The following is a 17821-nucleotide window of genomic DNA, read 5'->3' on the forward strand; positions in this document are numbered from 1 at the left end:
TCATGAAAGTTTCTTTACAGACAGTCTGAGTTCATACGACACGTAAATTGTAATGATGTTTGTTGTTTGCAGATTAAATTAAAAAGGAAACAAATAAGAAGTACCTAAACATTTGCTTGTCAACAACCCCATTTGGTGTTTGATCATTTATAAGATGACACGTCCCTTCAATGGGTTATATAATTAGCACTTGATCCATCAGTCCAACTAATAATATGATTAAAATGGGGTAGAGCACCAACTTGTATGATTAAGGGCTTATTTGGACCACTCCATGCCTAATTAAGCTACTTAAAATTTTGTTTTTTGTTTTTATACATACAATATTCAACTCCATAGGAGGATTCGAGCTCGGATGCACTGCACTACTTGAAAATTATTACATAAAAAGAAAAGAGTTCATATGCAATTTGGGAGGAAATTTCCTTCGTCAACAATCATGAGTCATTAGTTCTGGCCCATTTGGTACCAAAAGTTTTTTTGTTTTATTTCCCTTTTCCCTTGTCTTATTTGTGTCCTCAAGCAAAAAAGAAACTTGGCCCTGGATGGCTCATAAGGCCACCTCTTATATCTTTTTTCCTTTTTTCCATTTGACTCATAACCCTTTTCAACAGTGGCGGAGTTAGAATTCTTAGTATGAAGGGGTTAAAATTTCAAAATTACTTTTACTAGATTTTTCATCTTCAACTGGGAGGGCCATCACTAATATAATTGCAGTAATTGTATTGCTATATTATATATTTTATAATATATTACAAGAGATTAATAATTAAGTGGGGGGGGGGGGGGGGGGGGGGGGGGCTGCTTTTCAAATTGAAATGTTGGCAATGTTTAGAATTCAATGCTCCTGCTCAATCACGTTTTCTTCTTCTTAGATTCAATGGAGAAAATGATAAAGAGAATGGAGCTCTGGTCCTCAGTCTAGAGTTCTATGTGCTCTTGCTGTTCAAGTTAAAAATGGAAATTTTGCTATTTTGCATATTTGGATCACCTCAATTGATAAATTCTGGACAAGAGGCATTCCTACAATACACGTTACAGAATCTAATTACCTATGTTCGACCTGAATTTTCACTCCATCTGAAACGTGACAAAAATCTCAGACAAATAACTGCTCTTAACCGGTTGAGATAGATCCCCTAGAAACGCAAACAAAAGGAAGTTAAGGTGTACCACAAACACAAACGGTCGAGCGGTAGCAGATCACAACCGACAATTCAAATTAAATACTAACGGGTATGCTTTCCCTCTCCCACTGAACCCATTTTCCCACCTGTAAATTGTAAACAAAAGAGAAGAAAAAGCTTCACGCCGACACCACCTCCTACCTTCTCACTCCCTCCAAACCCAACCCACATCACCAAATCTCTCATCTTTTTTGTCATTTTCCAATTTCCTCTTGATCCCCAGAAGTAAAGAACTTGTTTTTTACCTCCAATGAAAAGAGCTCACGCTCAATGGCTCATGATTTTAACCGCCACTTCCCTCCTCTTCCTCATCGTTCTCCTTACCGTAACCCTAACCGGCCACGGTAAATACTCCTCCGGCGCCTCCGATTTTTACTACGAGCAGCGCCAGTTTACCACTCTGGACCGAAATTTTGGAGACACCGCAGAAAACAACGACGGCGACAGCAACCGGTTAGGGCTTCCGAAACTCCCGAGATTCGCTTACCTCATATCGGGCTCCAAGGGCGATGGCCCCCAGCTGCGGCGGTTGCTTCAGGCGCTTTACCACCCGAGAAATTACTATTTGCTGCACCTTGATCTCGAAGCTTCGGACGCCGAGAGGCTCGAGCTGGCGAAATTCGTGAAATCGGAGGCTTTGATTCGGGAGTTTCGGAATGCCATGGTGATTGGAAACGCCGATTTGGTCACCGCCAAGGGCCCCACTATGATTGCCTCCACGCTTCACGCCATTGCGATTTTGCTCAAGCGGGCTAAGGATTGGGACTGGTTTATTAATCTCAGCGCCTCAGATTATCCTCTTATGTCCCAAGATGGTAACTTTACTAATTTTATTAATTTAGTTATTTTTTTTAATTACCGATTAATTAAAGTTTCTAAATTGTTGCTGTTAGAGCTTTTGCATATTTTTTCATTCTTGCCGAGGGAGCTCAACTTCTTGGAGCACACTAGCAATATCGGGTGGAAAGAGTAAGCACCCAATTTTTTAACGCAATTCAACAACTGGTTTCTTTCTAGTGTTGGGCTTGATATTCATAATTTGCATATGTTTTTGTGGGAATGTTACAGAAATCAAAGGGCAAGGCCTATTATTGTTGATCCTGGCTTGTACCACTCTAAGAAATCCGGTGTGTTTTGGGCTAAAGAGAGAAGGTCAATGCCTGCTTCCTTCAAGTTATTCATGGGTACTTCTCCTTCTCTGCAATTAAGTATACTTTGTGTTCTGGGTTTATTTTCTCATGCCGAGCTGGTATAGAAAGTGGTATATTAGTCTTTCCATGCGGTTTTCAGTTGAATTCATGAAATTGAGGATAAGTGCTGTTGGATACTAATGGTTGTTGGCATTTACTAATCGAGATGTAGACTAATAAGGTTATATTAGTTGAATTAGAACGAATTTAGAAATCACTTCAAAATCCAAAAAGAATTTGGTATTTCTTCATTTTTGAGCTTTCTGTACAACCTCCTGACTCGGATAGGCACATTTTCCATGAGAAGAAAAGCATAAAAAGCTGTGATTTCTTAGAACTATGTTTAGATTTTGTTTCTTGAAATAATCAATGCAACTGCCTCGAGCACAGTTTGGTTTCTGAGTTCCTTAAAGCCAGAGAATTATAATGTCATTATGTAATCTTTCATAATGATAAGCTCATAACCAGTGTGATGCTGCAATAGTCTGGTGGAAGACTTCAATCTTGCCATTTTGATCATAGCCTACAGTTTTTACATCCATAAGAGTGGAACCCATGAATTTTCATATATATATTCTGGGGTTCCGCAACGTTGATTTGGAACCTGAAAATGCCATTTAACATGATGCAAATGGACAGTATTTATTGTACTTGTTGAATGGTTTATCTTGCTTACTATATGTGGCTGATGGTTTGTAGAAGCATTTTATTTTGCATATCTCAAACATAAATCTTTCTACCTTCAGGGTCCACGTGGGTGCTGCTGACCAAATCGTTTCTTGAGTTCTGTGTTTTGGGGTGGGACAATCTTCCCCGCACTCTTCTCATGTATTACACCAATTTCTTGTCATCCCCAGAGGGCTACTTCCACACCCTTGCGTGCAACCACAAGGACTACCAGAACACGACCGTGAATCATAACTTGCATTACATAAGGTGGGATAGCCCTCCGAAGGCAAATCCAATTAACCTAACGCTGGAACATTACAACGACATGGTCCAAAGTGGAGCTCCTTTTGCTGGTTCATTTGCCAGGGACGATCCGGTTCTAGACATAATTGACAAGGAGCTCTTGAAGAGACCAAGAGGCCAGTTTACACCGGGTGGTTGGTGTTTAGGGAAGTTAGGTAAAGATCCGTGTTTAGCTTGTGGCAACCCAAATGCTGTAAAACCAACTGTAGTTTCAAAGATGCTAGAGAAACTCATTGTGAAACTTCTTGATTCTGAAAATTTCCGGCCTAAGCAATGTAAATAGTCTTGTCTATGCTTTGATTTTCCCTCCCTCCCACATTAACATTTGTTCTTTTCAGTCTAATAAAAAAGAAGATAAAACGAACTTGGGAGAGAAACCCTTTAAGAAAACTAAAACTGGTTAACTGTGCATTATATGCTTCTAACTTAACTGTGCATTATATGCTTCTTGAGAAAAATAAAAAGAAATATTGGCGTCGCACGGACTCGAACCGCAGACCTTCAGTGTGTTAGACTGACGTGATAACCAACTACACCACGACACCTTCGTGCCCTGTCTTTCCCTCAGGTCCTATAAATACAAAGACATGCAAATAAAATATGAATTTGGGTTGGGAGTAGAATGTGGGCAAAACCGCGGGCCTGGTGGCGCAAAAATCAAATTTCAGGGGCGGGCCCATTCGGATGGCAGTTTAATTTTAGCACGCTCTGCCCTTTATTTCATCTGTTCCTACTTCGTCGTCTTCATATTCACGAAAAGCGGGAACTGCAAATATATATATATATATATACATATTTTCAATCTTATAATAATATGCTGGAAAAATCCCCCTATTTTTAGGGTTTGCGCTTCTCCTTTGAGACACCTAGATCTTCAGGTTCGCGCTTCTCTTTCATTTGAATGTCTCCATTTTTCTTTAACGCAAAAATTTACATCTCTCTATTTCTTTTTCTTTAATTTTCTTTAATTGACTGTATTTTTGTTTTCTTTACTTTTGTGATGGATGAGCAGTATAGTGATTCTCATTGTTCTAGTAATTTTTGTAAATTATGTGGCGTCATTTGTATGTGTTTGGAAGCTCATCAATTTGATAATTCTGTGGTATTTGTCGATTCAATTGCTTTCGGTTTGAGAAAGCTTGAGCCAGTAGTTTGGAAAATTGGCAATGTCTCGTTTAAGAAAATGTTATGGTGGAGATGGCTGATTTCATTGGATCCTGACACTAAAATCACTTGAATAATTGAATTTAAATGGTGCTATATTTCTTTTATGAATTGAATTGTAGTTTCTTTCCTTTTATGATACAGGAGAAATTGCAAAGAAGTGTGTTTTTATTACTCGCCGTAAACGCCTAGAATTATCTTTGTTTGATGTGCAGAGTGTAGCCAGTTGAACATTATGGATGATAACTACTCGGGGGATTCACTTGGTGGATTCTTTCAGAAGCATTCTAGTGCAGAAAGTTCTGTTTCAGCTTCACTGAACAATGCAGCTGCTTTTGGGAGTGCACGGAGATCTATCACTTTCGATCATGACGATACTGGTACTGCCAGTGTTGAGACGTGAGTGAAGTGGTTTATGCATCATATCATATTATTCCTTTTTCGTCTACATATGTTATCAGTTCAACCAGAACCACCGAAGCACTATGTTTGCGATAGCATCATTTTAAGAACTTGTTTGATGACTACTTTAAGTGGTACCTAAGGGTATTCCTTCTGAAATATTTTTTTTGTTCTTTTTGTTCCTGCTAAAAGAAATGCACCAAAGAAGAAAAGGGTTTCAAGAATGACGGGTGGAGGTCTGCGCCAGTTCAGTGCCAAAGGTCAGTAATTGATATACACAAGTCAAAATATTGTTCAGTCCGTGATAATATAGTTTGTGCATGTGTTTGTGAAATTAAACCTGTTGTTAATGAGTATCATCTCTCAAGGTGGGGTTAGTGAACATATAGATCTTGTTTTCCTTTTCAGTTTGTGACTTGTTGGAGAGCAAGGGAAGAACAACCTATGCTGAGGTATATTTTTCTAAAGTAACTATGAAGTTTATTTGGTGAAGAATCATTATGGAAAAGGATTAATTAAGAGATCCTTTATTTAGTATTTTTTCTAGGATAGTGTTACATATGGTTTTTCTTTGCGAATAATGGATAGCTTCTATTTCCAGTGTCACATAATCTTCAGATTTTTGTAATATATTTTTCCTTCTTTGATCAGTGAATGTTTAAGTGCGAGTAATTATAGTGATGGTGTTCAGCTTGCAGATTACATAATGTCAGAGTTAGCTGGAAATGACAGTGAAACAGCAACATCTTTGAGCGAGGTTCAATTCAGACCGATAAATATAACTATCTACATTATGCTTCTTTTAATGACTGTCATTATTGTCACAGTTGTTTTGCCATTATGGAAATTACTGAAGTATGTTGTGAAAATGATTTATCAACTTCTCAGTTTAATGACAAAAATATTCCACGGCGGGTATATGATGCATTAAATGTTCTTGAGGCATTGGATATCATCACAAGAGTTAAAAAAGAAATCAAGTGGAATGGGATTCCAGACAGAAAGATGGATTTGGAGGGAATGAAGGTTAGTGAATGTCATTATTTTGATCGTGTGATAAACATGCTATAAAATTTGGGGATTGAATAATTTGACAATGTTGATTTTGTCTTTGATTCTTTCAGGCAGAGTGTGTCAGAATGATGAATAGGATTGGAAGGAAAACGGCTTACTTGAAAGACTTAGAAGAGCAAGTAATGATATCTGACATACTTTTAGTCTGATAAGTTTTTTAAATCCCTGTAGTATATCTTGTGGTTTTATTCTTATTCAGTCCCTGTAGGAATGGTTTGCTAGTAGGACTTGTGTTGGAACACTAATTCTTAAATCTCAATAACCTATGACAGTTGGCGTGATTGTTAGTAGATTTTTATTTTATAAAGAACAGAAAATATAGGCTTTAACATTTTTCAGTTTGCTCAATCAAATGGAATTACTCTACCAGCTTATGTTCTAATAGTCTTTGTTATTTCTCTGGAAAAATATGATATAGTTTGCAGATCTCCAAAATTTGATGTTTTGCAATAAAGAGTTGCTTAAGAGTGGAAACACTCATCCGGGGGGATTTTCTTTGCCATTTATACTGGTCCAGGTATATTACTTTGTTATCTTTTGTTGGTTTGCATGACTATGACTTGTTTACAGTTGACAAAATTCTGATTTGAATTGTAACAATCTTACAGTTGAAGCCTGTAGTTAGCATTTCTTCGAGTTGGAGATTTTTAGCGCTTATCCTCACTCTACTCTTTAGCTTAAGACAATGACCAAAAGCTATGACATAAATTTATCTTCTAATTATCAGCTGTTGCATACTTTGTACTTTGTCATCATTGATATTTTGATCAGGTAGTGCACACTCGTATGAACTTCATTCCTGCATGAAAATGAAGTTGTTGAAAATTTATCTGCAGTACTCGCTAGCTAGAGATCTGTTGATTGTTAATTTCAGCCCAATCTTTAGGCTTCTTTCTTAGGTGGAATGTGTAGGGAAGTATGCTTGAAACAAAGGCATACCCTCTTCCTAAATGGCAGAATCATCAATCTACCATCTATACGAAGAGTTCAGTTTCCTGCAAGATTTAGAGATTATAGATACATAGCGGTTGCATATATGTGTATATGTGTGACAGTGCATAATCTTATTTTTCAATCTTTTTACTTCTCTAGACAAGCCGTGATGCTGCCGTCGAGATTGAGATTTCTGAAGACAAGCACATGGTGCATTTCGATTTCAATAGGTATCAGTACTTCGTGTCGCTACCGATACTTTGATGTAGTTGTGACTTGTATCATTTTCTAACTAACTTGTCTCTCTGGCAGTGCGCCCTTCTTCTTGCACGATGATACTTACATTCTGAAGCTATTGCGGCGTCACCAACGGCCGGAAAGAACAAATGTATCTCAAAATTCTTCAGTTCACCCGCCTTCTCCATGTCCCAGCATTGTATCTGGAGGCGCCGGACCCTTTTATTGGAACTCTGGAACAGAAACTCCGAACTGAACAAATGTTGAGATGCTTTACTAGGTTTATGAAACTTGGTATAAAAATCGTTATAGGCTTTTCCCTTATTCTTCTAAATGGCTTGAAGGTAATTTTGTTTCAGTTTTATTGTTTAATGATTTAGATTTATAGCTCAAATCACAATTGTTTTTTCTGATTATCTCGTTTTCTATAATTCTGTTTTTGCTGATACATATTTAATTACAAGAAATTAAACCAAAAAAGTGCAGTCAAGGAGATTGCATTCAACTTTATTATCTGGTTCCCCAAAAAAAATAATAAGCAAGTATGAGAACGGCTGTAAAGGGCGCGTGGGTAGAAATGAGGAATGATGGTGTGATTTAATAATATAATATTCCCATGCAAAAAATAAAGCAAAGTGGGGAAGGGAAGGGAAGGGAACAGAGCGGACCGGGGTAAAGGAGTTCACTGGGGAGGACACTTCTTCGACTGTGAGGCCACACCCACCAAAGCACAAGAACCACCTTTTCTTTTTTATTAAAATAATTCCTTTAACAATTTATTTTCCTTAATTTAACATGCATTATTTCATTATTTTAATCCATATAAATATCAAAATTGGGAGTTGCCCATGTACAGGATCTGCACCAAATTAAACTAACATTCCTAAATATAAAAAAATTAAACTAACATATAAATAATATAATAATTACGCTGCTCTCCACATAGCACATACACATAAACAACATTAACTTTTTCCATGCAAGATGAGAACCGCTAATCTTATAATATTTACCGAGGGAGAGGAGAGAGAGGAGAGAGAGGAGTGAGAGGAGAGAGAGGGGCATCAGAAAGAACCTTATGGATTAAGAAACTGAGAGAGAAAACATAGTTCTCAAAACCCTAAAAAGCAATAAAACAAAAAGAGTAGTCTTAGCCTAGTGAGATGAGAAGGAACAACTACAAACAAGTAACAACAAGAAGTAAATTATTAGTATATAAATACACAAAAGGCCCCTCCTTTATTTTTGCTCCTCATCACTCCCACCCCTCTCCCTTGTTTTCCTTTCTTTCTTTCTGTCTTCCTTTCTCTTTTCTCTCTCTCTCTCTCTCTCTCTCTCTGCAACTCTCTCTCTCTCTCTCTCTAGCTTCTCTCTTTGTTGTTGATGTGATTCTCCACTATTATCTCCAAAAACCCATCAGCCTTTACAAAAGATAGAAAGAAAGGCCACCACAAGAGAGAGCCATGGTTTTTTCCTCCATTCCAGCTTATCTTGATCCATCCAACTGGCAACAGGTAACCTCTAGCTCCTTCTTCAATTTTGTTCTCTTGAGGAATTTCTCTCCCCCAAAAGAAAGTGAAAACATTTCAAAAGCCAAATATTCTATTTACTTTTGTTTTTCATGATCTTCTTGAATATACCAGATATTTGATTTCTGCTTTTTAATATGATTTTTCTCCTTTCATTTTGCAGCAACCAAATCATCATCACTTAACAGGAACCACCAGCAACAACAGCAACATAAACAACAACAACAATTCTCACCTCCTTCCACCTCCGCCACCGCCTTCAAACCCTCATGGCAGCGGCAGTGGCGCAGGTGGTGTGGGCTCGATTAGGCCAGGCTCCATGGCAGATCGAGCCCGCATGGCCAACATCCCGCTCCCAGAACCGGCACTAAAATGCCCCAGGTGCGAGTCCACCAACACCAAGTTCTGCTACTTCAACAACTACAGTCTCTCCCAGCCCCGCCATTTCTGCAAGACCTGCCGAAGGTACTGGACACGGGGCGGCGCGCTGAGAAACGTTCCCGTGGGAGGCGGCTGCAGGAGGAACAAAAGAAGCAAAGGAAGCAGCAGCAGCACCTCCAAGTCCCCGGTCAGCAGCTCGGACCGGCCAACCGGTTCGGCCGGTTCACCAGGTCCAGCAAATATTGGCTTAAACAACACCGCAAGCACAGCAGATAATAATATTATGATGAGCCCACAAATCCCACCGCTGCGTTTCATGTCGCCTTTTGCCACCGACATGGCCTTAAATTATGGCATGAACGTTAACAATTATGGCGGCGGCGGGGGAGTAGGAGACATGAACAGTTTTCATCAGATGGGGAGCGGCCTAGGGAGTATCGGCGGGTCGCTCTTTAATTTCCAGCAGCAAACGCCGTCGTTTCCCTTCTTGACAGCTGGCGGCGGGCTGGACCCTTCGCCGGCGGCTGCGGGGATGATGTTCGAGAGCAGTGGAGTTGAGGTGACGGGTTACAATCAGGTGCGGCCGAGAGCACCGTCTGGTCACGGTGTTGCGGGGATGAACTCTCAGATGGCTGCGGTCAAGATGGAGTTAGAAAGTCAACAACATCATCAAAATCAAAATCAAAGTCAAAACCAGGAGTTGAATTTGTCGAGGCAGTTGATGGGGATGAGCTCCGGAAATGATCAGTATTGGGGTAATGGCAGCGGCGCCGGAGGTGGCGGCACTAGTAATACTGCATGGACTGATCTTTCTGGGTTTAGCTCTACAACTTCCACACCTAGCAACAATATTAATAATCCCCTATAACAATTCAATTTCTATTATCTTATGATCTTTTGTGGTATATTGGTCTCATCAGATCTAATATACTTAGCTGTGAAGCTGGCTTCGGGTTTTAATTTCTTAGTGTGGCTTCAATTAATTCTACTCTGTAGAAAGTTAACTTGGAAAAGATACTGATCCATTGGATGAAGCTATAGATCTGCCCCGTGAATGAGATGAAGGAAGATTGGGAGAGGTGGCTGATGGGCTTTGTTCGTCGTGAATCGTGATGAAGTAGTGGAAACCCTAGAAATGGTAGGTTTTTCGCTTTTAGTTTACGTTTTCTTTTTGTTTTTCCAGCTTCATCTGGAAGCTGAGGGTTTTTTTCTTTTTCTTTTTCTTTTTGGAATTTAGTTTTAGGATGGCAATCTTGTATGAGCTAGATAGGATGTTTGCAATACTAGTAGTGAGTGTATGAGTAGTTCATGGAGTTTTGAAATCCGAATCGAACGTGTACTTCATGGATTTTCTTTCATGGAATTTGATGTTCTTCTATATATGCTAGCTGCTGCCGTCATGATCTTTTTTGTGCTGTATATGTAGCAATTGTTACATATATAATTAACTATGATATATTCTCAGTTGAACTTTCCGTCATTTAATATTTGCCCGCAGCAATGATTCCATCTAATTTGTTCCACTAATCTCTGAAATGGTATAATGTTGTTAGAGATGGACCTTTTAATTGTTAAAAGCTTCTTTTTGTTTTAATCTTTTGAAATCAACTTTCATTTTTGCCGGAGAGTGGCGGAGGATATGTTAGAATGTTCACCGGTTGAACAACGTTGCTTGCCAGTAGGCAAAGTGTTTAACTTTGATGCAGTACTTCAAAAATGAATTTTTTTGGGTTACATTGGGAGGAAAGAAATCCTGGGTTTTGATCGTGGGTTCCAAGCAGGGGGGAAGGGGGAGGGCCACAAACACAGCGTAACCGACTAAAAAATGAAATTTGAAGTGAATGAAGTCTTTGAGATAATTTTAGGGCAAAGGGTCAATATATATAGTTCAATGGAGTCTTTCTTTTCTTGACTTTAATTGATTCCCGGCCCCCATTTTATACAAGAAAAAGTTGATATTTTGTTATGGATTTAGGTTGCACAAGCATGTTATTATATTGAAATTTTTTGACATAAGTCTAAAGTCCACATTTGTTCTACAGATATTACTAAAAGGACTAATTAAGCTTCCAGTCTAAGCAAGCTTATGACTGTATGCGTTTCAAGTGTCGGCCCTCTGACTAACAAGGTCGTCGTCAATGATCATTTATCAAATCAGAAAGACTGTTAATTTGTACAATTTCAAATTGTCTTTTCTAATCAATTTCATAGTCTTTTCTCAAGAATATGCTGATCCTATTTCAACAACCAACACGGTACGTAGTTTCGGTATAATTTGCTCTAGATTATTACTTCACTAATTAATTTACCAGGTCAGGTAAAATACACTAATTAAGATTGATTACTTCAATTAATATCCTATAGTTGCTAAATAATTATTTCATGGTTGGGGGACAAAAAAAGAATAAACCTAACTTAGCTGGAGAGTGATCTTTAAAAAGCCATAGATTTTGGCAAAATCAGCGTCTCCATCTCCATCCATTGATTTGTGGGGACAAAGCGCCATAAATTTCAGTTCTAAAATATTTATTCTATCTATTGCTTCCATTACATATGCTGCATGGAAGATACAGATAAATCAGCTTCCCACTTTCTTCTTGATGATCTAACCAAGACATAATGGAGACACATATATGTATCATGTATGTATGTATACATCCACATTCCACATTCCACCATGAGAGAGAGAGAGAGAGAGAGAGAGAGAGAGAGAGAGAGAGAGAGTTGAGTGACATCCAACTCTCCAACAAAACCAATTGTTTACTTAACATGCATGGCTAAGTTTTGTTTTATTATAGATTAATACTATTGTTATGCGCATGATTTTAAATGATTGATATATGTATATATATATATATATTCCAATAATTGGAATGGCACATAGCAGTGATTGGTTTGGAGAGAGAGAGAGAGAGAGAGAGAGAGAGAGAGAGAGAGAGAGAGAGAGAGAGAGAGAGAGAGAGAGAGAGAGAGAGCAAAAATGATTTTGTAATAATTTTATGTGTCCTTGTAAGGAGATGATGATGATGATGATGAGGCTGCGTTAATTTCGTGAAATTGGTTTTTGGTATGTAGGACAAGTCTCTCAAAAGACGCCAAAATCACCCCTCAATTCCACACAACCAAAATTCCACATTCCAAAATCATAGACAACGAGAGACAAAGATTTTTGGTCTTCTACTTTCATACCCACCCACCACAAACACAAGACTTTGTGTTTTTGTTTTTGTTTTATTTTTTTTTGTGTTTGTTTTTATTCTCGAACTTTGTGTGCTGCTGAAAGAATATAACGTAAGTGAAAGATTTTCAAGTTTTGATCTCATGCTCATTGGAACATGGAAGTGAGAATGTCTGACCAGGTCTCGCGCGCGCTACCAGACAAACTACTGATTTGTCAGGTTTCGTGGACCTGACAGTCTGACACGGCAGGGGTCCCAGTGATTCCATAGAACGTTGGCACTCGCTTCAGAGCTGCGTGCTTGCTAGCTTGTTCCAATTCCAAGTATATCTAACTTTGCTCTCTCATTTGCCACCATTTCTGATCTGACTGACTGACTGACACACACTCTGACTGTGCGCGGTCCAACTTGTCAATTTTATTTCAAACAAAACTATGTACCCATTTTTTTGCTTGGAGAAAGTGAGATCCCATTGATCGATCCTTCCAATCCATTTCACTATCTGCGAACAACTGATAATTAAGTTTATAATACGACTCAATCATTTAAAGGAATGCAATGATAATAATCCACTTTTAATTGTAAACACTCATCTTTAACCAATTTAATTATCGTAATCTAATTTAGCATACTTAATGTACATTGAAACATGTGTAGTGTTAGAAATCTGACTTCAAATTAGAGTTGGGAGCGAAATTTCACGTCAACTTTGTAAGGAGTCATCAATTGGTATATAAAGAACCAGACGATACATATAATTTCAACACATACATTTTTGACAACTTAGTGACTAAATTAAAGAGAATATCATATAATTGTGTGCGAGTTCGTGAAAATTCGTTGTCGACCTATCTTTTTTGTGATAAAGAATGGATTGGCTCAGAGTGGTCCAACATGTAGATTAGCATGAAGCTAGGAAATAGGCCCTCCCCCATTTTGCTCGGTGTTGGATAATATATCAAACGTTGTTTGAAGTGTGGAGTACATGTGTTCAATCTTTCAATTATTAAGTCATCCTTGGTCAAGAAGATATAAAAAGAAAGAGGGCTAAGTAAAGTGACTCTTGCGGGTAGATGGATATTGGATAACGAGATGTATTGTCCCCCTACTTGTTTGGCCTTTGTTTAGAAATGATTTTCAACTTGGTTCCTATAGGTTTTTTTTGTTGTTGCAAGAATTGGGAACCAATCAAAGCTCTAGATTTAGCACTTTGGTTTCTCATCTCTCTCTTAATTACTACCATTGAAAACCAAGCACTAAACCTGTATCAATCTGAAAACTCGATCTAGATTAGATTGGTTTGATCAACATTATTGTTTTATTGTCCTCTTTAACTTAAATTAAACGTCATTCAATTGATCTAAATTGATAATTTGGTTGGTATGAAGTAATTAACTAGAGTCTCGAGTTTCTGCAATTTAATTAGACTGTAGTATAGTACTAGTAGGGCACCACAATTGAACCAAAAACAAATCCTTTCTAGTACAAATAGAAAGTATATTTGGCAAAGCTAGTTTGGGATGAATTTTGATCATGGTCATGGACCAAACAACAAAACAGCGCCTTGCAGCCTTGCAGCCTTGCAGGTTAAGTATTCAAAGCGCCAGCCTAGACATATAATTGTAGTTGTCTTTCTCATAATTGTTTCTCCTAAAGATTTCTCAAGATCTGCTGCTGCTTTATATTATAATATTTTGGTATAAATCGGGTACCAAGAAAGACTGCAGGTACGTACAATATTATAGTTGGACCGAACCTCAAATTGATAACAAATCTCGCTTTCAGTATAGTTGAGAAACTTCCCCCTACATATTCCTAGGCCTAGCTGTTACTTACCAATATATTTATACATATATTAATTCCAAGTTGGAATGGTCGTGTTGAAAGAAAGGAATCTATGTAGGGTGTTTGGATTTGCTTTTTGCAAGAACCAAGGCTGGCCGACCTTGCCAAGAAGGAATAAAGCATATTCAAAATCAAAACCCTCAAATATATGGTCATGGGTTTTGGTCAGCTTAATTGGAATTTGGGTTGTGTGTGTGTGGAAATCAGAGGAGTTTGAAGGATCCCAAAAGTATTGGCATCTTCTTCTGATCATCATCTGCAGTACTTGTAAATTAAAAGTCACAACCCCCAACCAATTAAAGAAGATGAAGCTGTTAGTGTTTTTCTACTTGTACGAACAAGATAGAGGGCAGGAGAAGGAATTTTGGAGGCTCGGAAATCAAAGCAAAATATATTCTAAGTTCATATAACATGGATCCTCATCATGTTGATGATGGCCACATGGGTTTGTGTGACATGCGCTCTTCTCTCTTCCTCACACACACAGACACAGAGACCATATTATACACACCAAGATAGAGAGAAGCAGCAGCAGCTTTCACTTTTAACATGTTGTCCTTGTTATATATGACACATAATCTCTCTCTCTCTCTCTCTCTCTCTCTCTCTCTGTGTCTCTGGATATACATAATCCTCATCATCATCAACAGGTGGAAACACATAGAAAGAGACTGAGATTCCAAGCTCTTCTGAGATATAGACCTCACGTTCTCCCACATGTTGTGATCTCAATTATACATGCATATACAAAAATATACCCCTCTTTTAGATTCTTCGTGGTATTCTACCTAGAGGAATGTGTGAATTGTTAATGCAGGTATATTCTACATAAATTAACAAGTTACAATCATTTATGAATGTGTGAATGACTGAGCATGTAGCATAAGTTATAATTGCTCTATTAAATTCATATGAATCTATACGGTCATGAATGCGTAAACATATTAATGTGGTAACTAACAATTACCATGTTAAACAAGTAAGCTGGAAATCAAATCCAAGTAGTTTTGAGGTGATTCCCTTTACAACATTAAAGATTACATTTGGCAGTAAATGAGCGTAGCTCACAGTAGTCAAATATAGGATATAAATTATAATTCCCAAGGTCTCCTACATACCATATCTGTTTAGGTGAGAATATATAGCATCCTATGAAGTCACTTTCCCAACATTTTCAAAATAGCCATGCATTTCGTAATTGACTTTATATATGTTGATTTCAGATTAGCAAAACCACTTGGTAAAGTTAATTATTCCCAACTTGGTCCAGCAGCAGCTTATTAACAAAGCTATACAAAACGTGTTTAGAGGAGATCATGATCTAATGCAAATTCATGGTTTTTTTTTTAAAAGTACAAGCAATAGTCTAAACTATAAGGGGAGGACGGTTTCTTACACACACACGCACAATTAAAATGCCATAAGGATTCAAACATGAGACTTCTTGTCTGTAAGTCAATGCATTTTTTCACTTGGTTAGACTTGTTGGCGCAAATTCATGGTCATTAAGTAAGTCCTTCGGAATTTTTTGGTTGGAAAGTTCAAATCAAGTGTAGAATTCATTTGGGTTTTTATATATGAAACGCGTGCATTAATATTCTTGCTTTACCAAACATAGAATATAAGAATCAGATTGGATCAAGACCTTAATAATAATAATGTAACATGGCAATATATATATATATATATATTTGGTCAGATCATCTTTCTTCTACAGCATATGGACTAATTTCTTGATTATATTCTTATTCTTATTAAAAGCTAATGGGAATAAACTAGGTATAATTGAATTTTGTATAGGCTTTAACCTTTTGCAAAGTGCGTTGTCGTACATGCCCAACAATTTTGTCCTTGGATAAGTATATAATATTATATAGGAGTTAATTTTTCCACTTCTCTTTTATCCACTTACACTTCATTTGTTAGAAATTGTATGTTCCTACTCCTATTTTGTCAACTTACACTCCCTTTTTTCTTATAGTAAAAATATTAAAAAATAAAAAGGAGTGTAAATGAACCAAAAAAGAGCGAGAACATCACCACCCTATTATATATAATGGGGTACGTGGGAAGGTTCAAGGTTGCTAGCAATTTATAATTTGCGTTGCCATTGCATACATTACATGCTGTTGTTGACATGACTAAATACACATTCATAATTTATAATTTATAATTAATTATATTTTATATACATATATGCATGGAATGGATGCTTACGAGAGAAAGCACTCAGATATTGATTGTGAATTTTAAATATATGAAGAAGAAATAATATATACATTTAATTGAGCAAGTGATTGATCGTGTTATTTTATTTGATTGGAAGGCAACATATATAATACAAAGCTAAAAGCAAAAGGAAAATTCTTTGTATCAATGTTGGTCCAAGCATGGCGCGGAGAAAACGCTCTGTCATGTCACAAGGTGGACCCCAATATCCATATTCTTGCTTGCTTGCTATGACCTCACTCATCTCACCGCACATAATATGGAATAGTAGATCATCACAAATCAAACAAAATCAAACACTACTCTACACACTTTTTGCTTGGATTGAATGTTGATTGACAGTGTGTTCGTTCCCTTGCATTCGAGCTCGACCCTCTTTCCCAAACTGCACATTAGAATAGCTTAGGCTATGGCTTTGCCACATACACACACACAAAAGGAAGCTTAGATGTTTTTCTTGGTAAATTTGCCAGGTTTTCTTGACAACAAAAATTAATTGGTGATTATAAACTTGTGCTTTAGATTAGATGGGTTGTTTTGTTCCTTTCCGCTAGGGCCGTAGCTTTTACATATTCTTGCTCTCATAATTTCTTTGGGCCCAACCCAAAAGGACGGAGGAGGACGGAAAGCGAATTGTAAAAGAAAAAAGTTGTATCGGCTACATCATATTTTAGCCCATTATGGCAAATGATGAAAATGATGCATTGCCAACCATCCTATGGACTTGTCGATCTTCTCCTCCAATCCCCAACTCTTGGAGAAAGGAGAGGGTTATCTTACAAATCGCAATCGCCAGATGGATCCTGGAGGCACCTCTGATTTTGGATCAAGCATTTCAATTATTTTTCATGCAAAGCAAAACTAGCACGTAACGTAACTCTCAGACGATAGAAGAAAAGAACATTTAGTTTAACAGATGATGGTGGCCACTGGAGGACGGCTTCAAGCTTGCAATTACGTCCGAGAGATGAGCAGGAAGATGGAGTTGGATTGACCTGATGATTGAGACAGACACACAGATTCCTCTGTCGCTGTTGTGCCTGCCTGCCAATATTGAATATCTCTTTCTATTCCATTCGATGTTGAGCACTGCCTATGTTGATTGGTGGATGTCATCATGCTGTCTTTATATTTGCTTTCGAATTCTTAAGATGGCTTCATGTTCATGAGATTACAAGTAAAGAAAGGTAATGTGTTTCTTTCAGCTTTCAATTATAAAGTAGTTTTGTTTCATTTCGCATGACCATTAGATTTGAAAAGCGTGTAGATGAAAGTTCAATAAAATGAGACCCTAAAAAGATTACGTAACTTTCTACTTAAAGCCAAATTACACGAATGAAGCCACCGTGCCGCCTAAAAGTTATTTGATTTGGCTTCTCCCTCCAGTTTAAGTTCGAACTTTAAACTGAACCAAATAGAACTTCGCACACATAATTGATTTGCTCTCTAAATTGCATTTCGGGTCTAAAGAGAACTTCCCACACATAATCAATTTACTC

The 17821-nt window shown here is 37.7% G+C and overlaps 3 protein-coding genes and 1 non-coding gene across 4 annotated transcripts; 3 read left to right on the forward strand and 1 right to left on the reverse strand.

Moving 5' to 3' along the window:
• LOC18773634 (beta-glucuronosyltransferase GlcAT14C) lies at window positions 993–3665 on the forward strand. The gene is made up of 4 exons (XM_020566758.1): window positions 993–2002; window positions 2081–2156; window positions 2256–2371; window positions 3124–3665. Exons 1-4 carry the CDS (start codon window positions 1438–1440, stop codon window positions 3630–3632), a joined length of 1266 nt encoding a protein of 421 aa, XP_020422347.1. The 5' UTR covers window positions 993–1437; the 3' UTR covers window positions 3633–3665.
• Window positions 3821–3894, reverse strand: TRNAV-AAC. Its single transcript has one exon. It is a non-coding gene; the product is annotated as a tRNA-Val (tRNA).
• On the forward strand, window positions 4086–7553 carry LOC18772337 (transcription factor-like protein DPA). Its single transcript, XM_007208548.2, has 10 exons — window positions 4086–4227; window positions 4729–4912; window positions 5108–5175; window positions 5324–5367; window positions 5607–5672; window positions 5804–5941; window positions 6040–6108; window positions 6408–6506; window positions 7082–7152; window positions 7235–7553. The coding sequence occupies exons 2-10, from the start codon at window positions 4749–4751 to the stop codon at window positions 7413–7415; spliced, it is 900 nt and encodes a 299-aa protein (XP_007208610.1). The 5' UTR covers window positions 4086–4227; window positions 4729–4748; the 3' UTR covers window positions 7416–7553.
• LOC18775487 (dof zinc finger protein DOF2.4) lies at window positions 8192–10551 on the forward strand. Its single transcript, XM_020566606.1, has 2 exons — window positions 8192–8673; window positions 8852–10551. Exons 1-2 carry the CDS (start codon window positions 8623–8625, stop codon window positions 9935–9937), a joined length of 1137 nt encoding a protein of 378 aa, XP_020422195.1. The 5' UTR covers window positions 8192–8622; the 3' UTR covers window positions 9938–10551.

The sequence above is a fragment of the Prunus persica genome, chromosome G6 (assembly GCF_000346465.2).
Source record: "Prunus persica cultivar Lovell chromosome G6, Prunus_persica_NCBIv2, whole genome shotgun sequence".
Taxonomy (NCBI): domain Eukaryota; kingdom Viridiplantae; phylum Streptophyta; class Magnoliopsida; order Rosales; family Rosaceae; genus Prunus; species Prunus persica.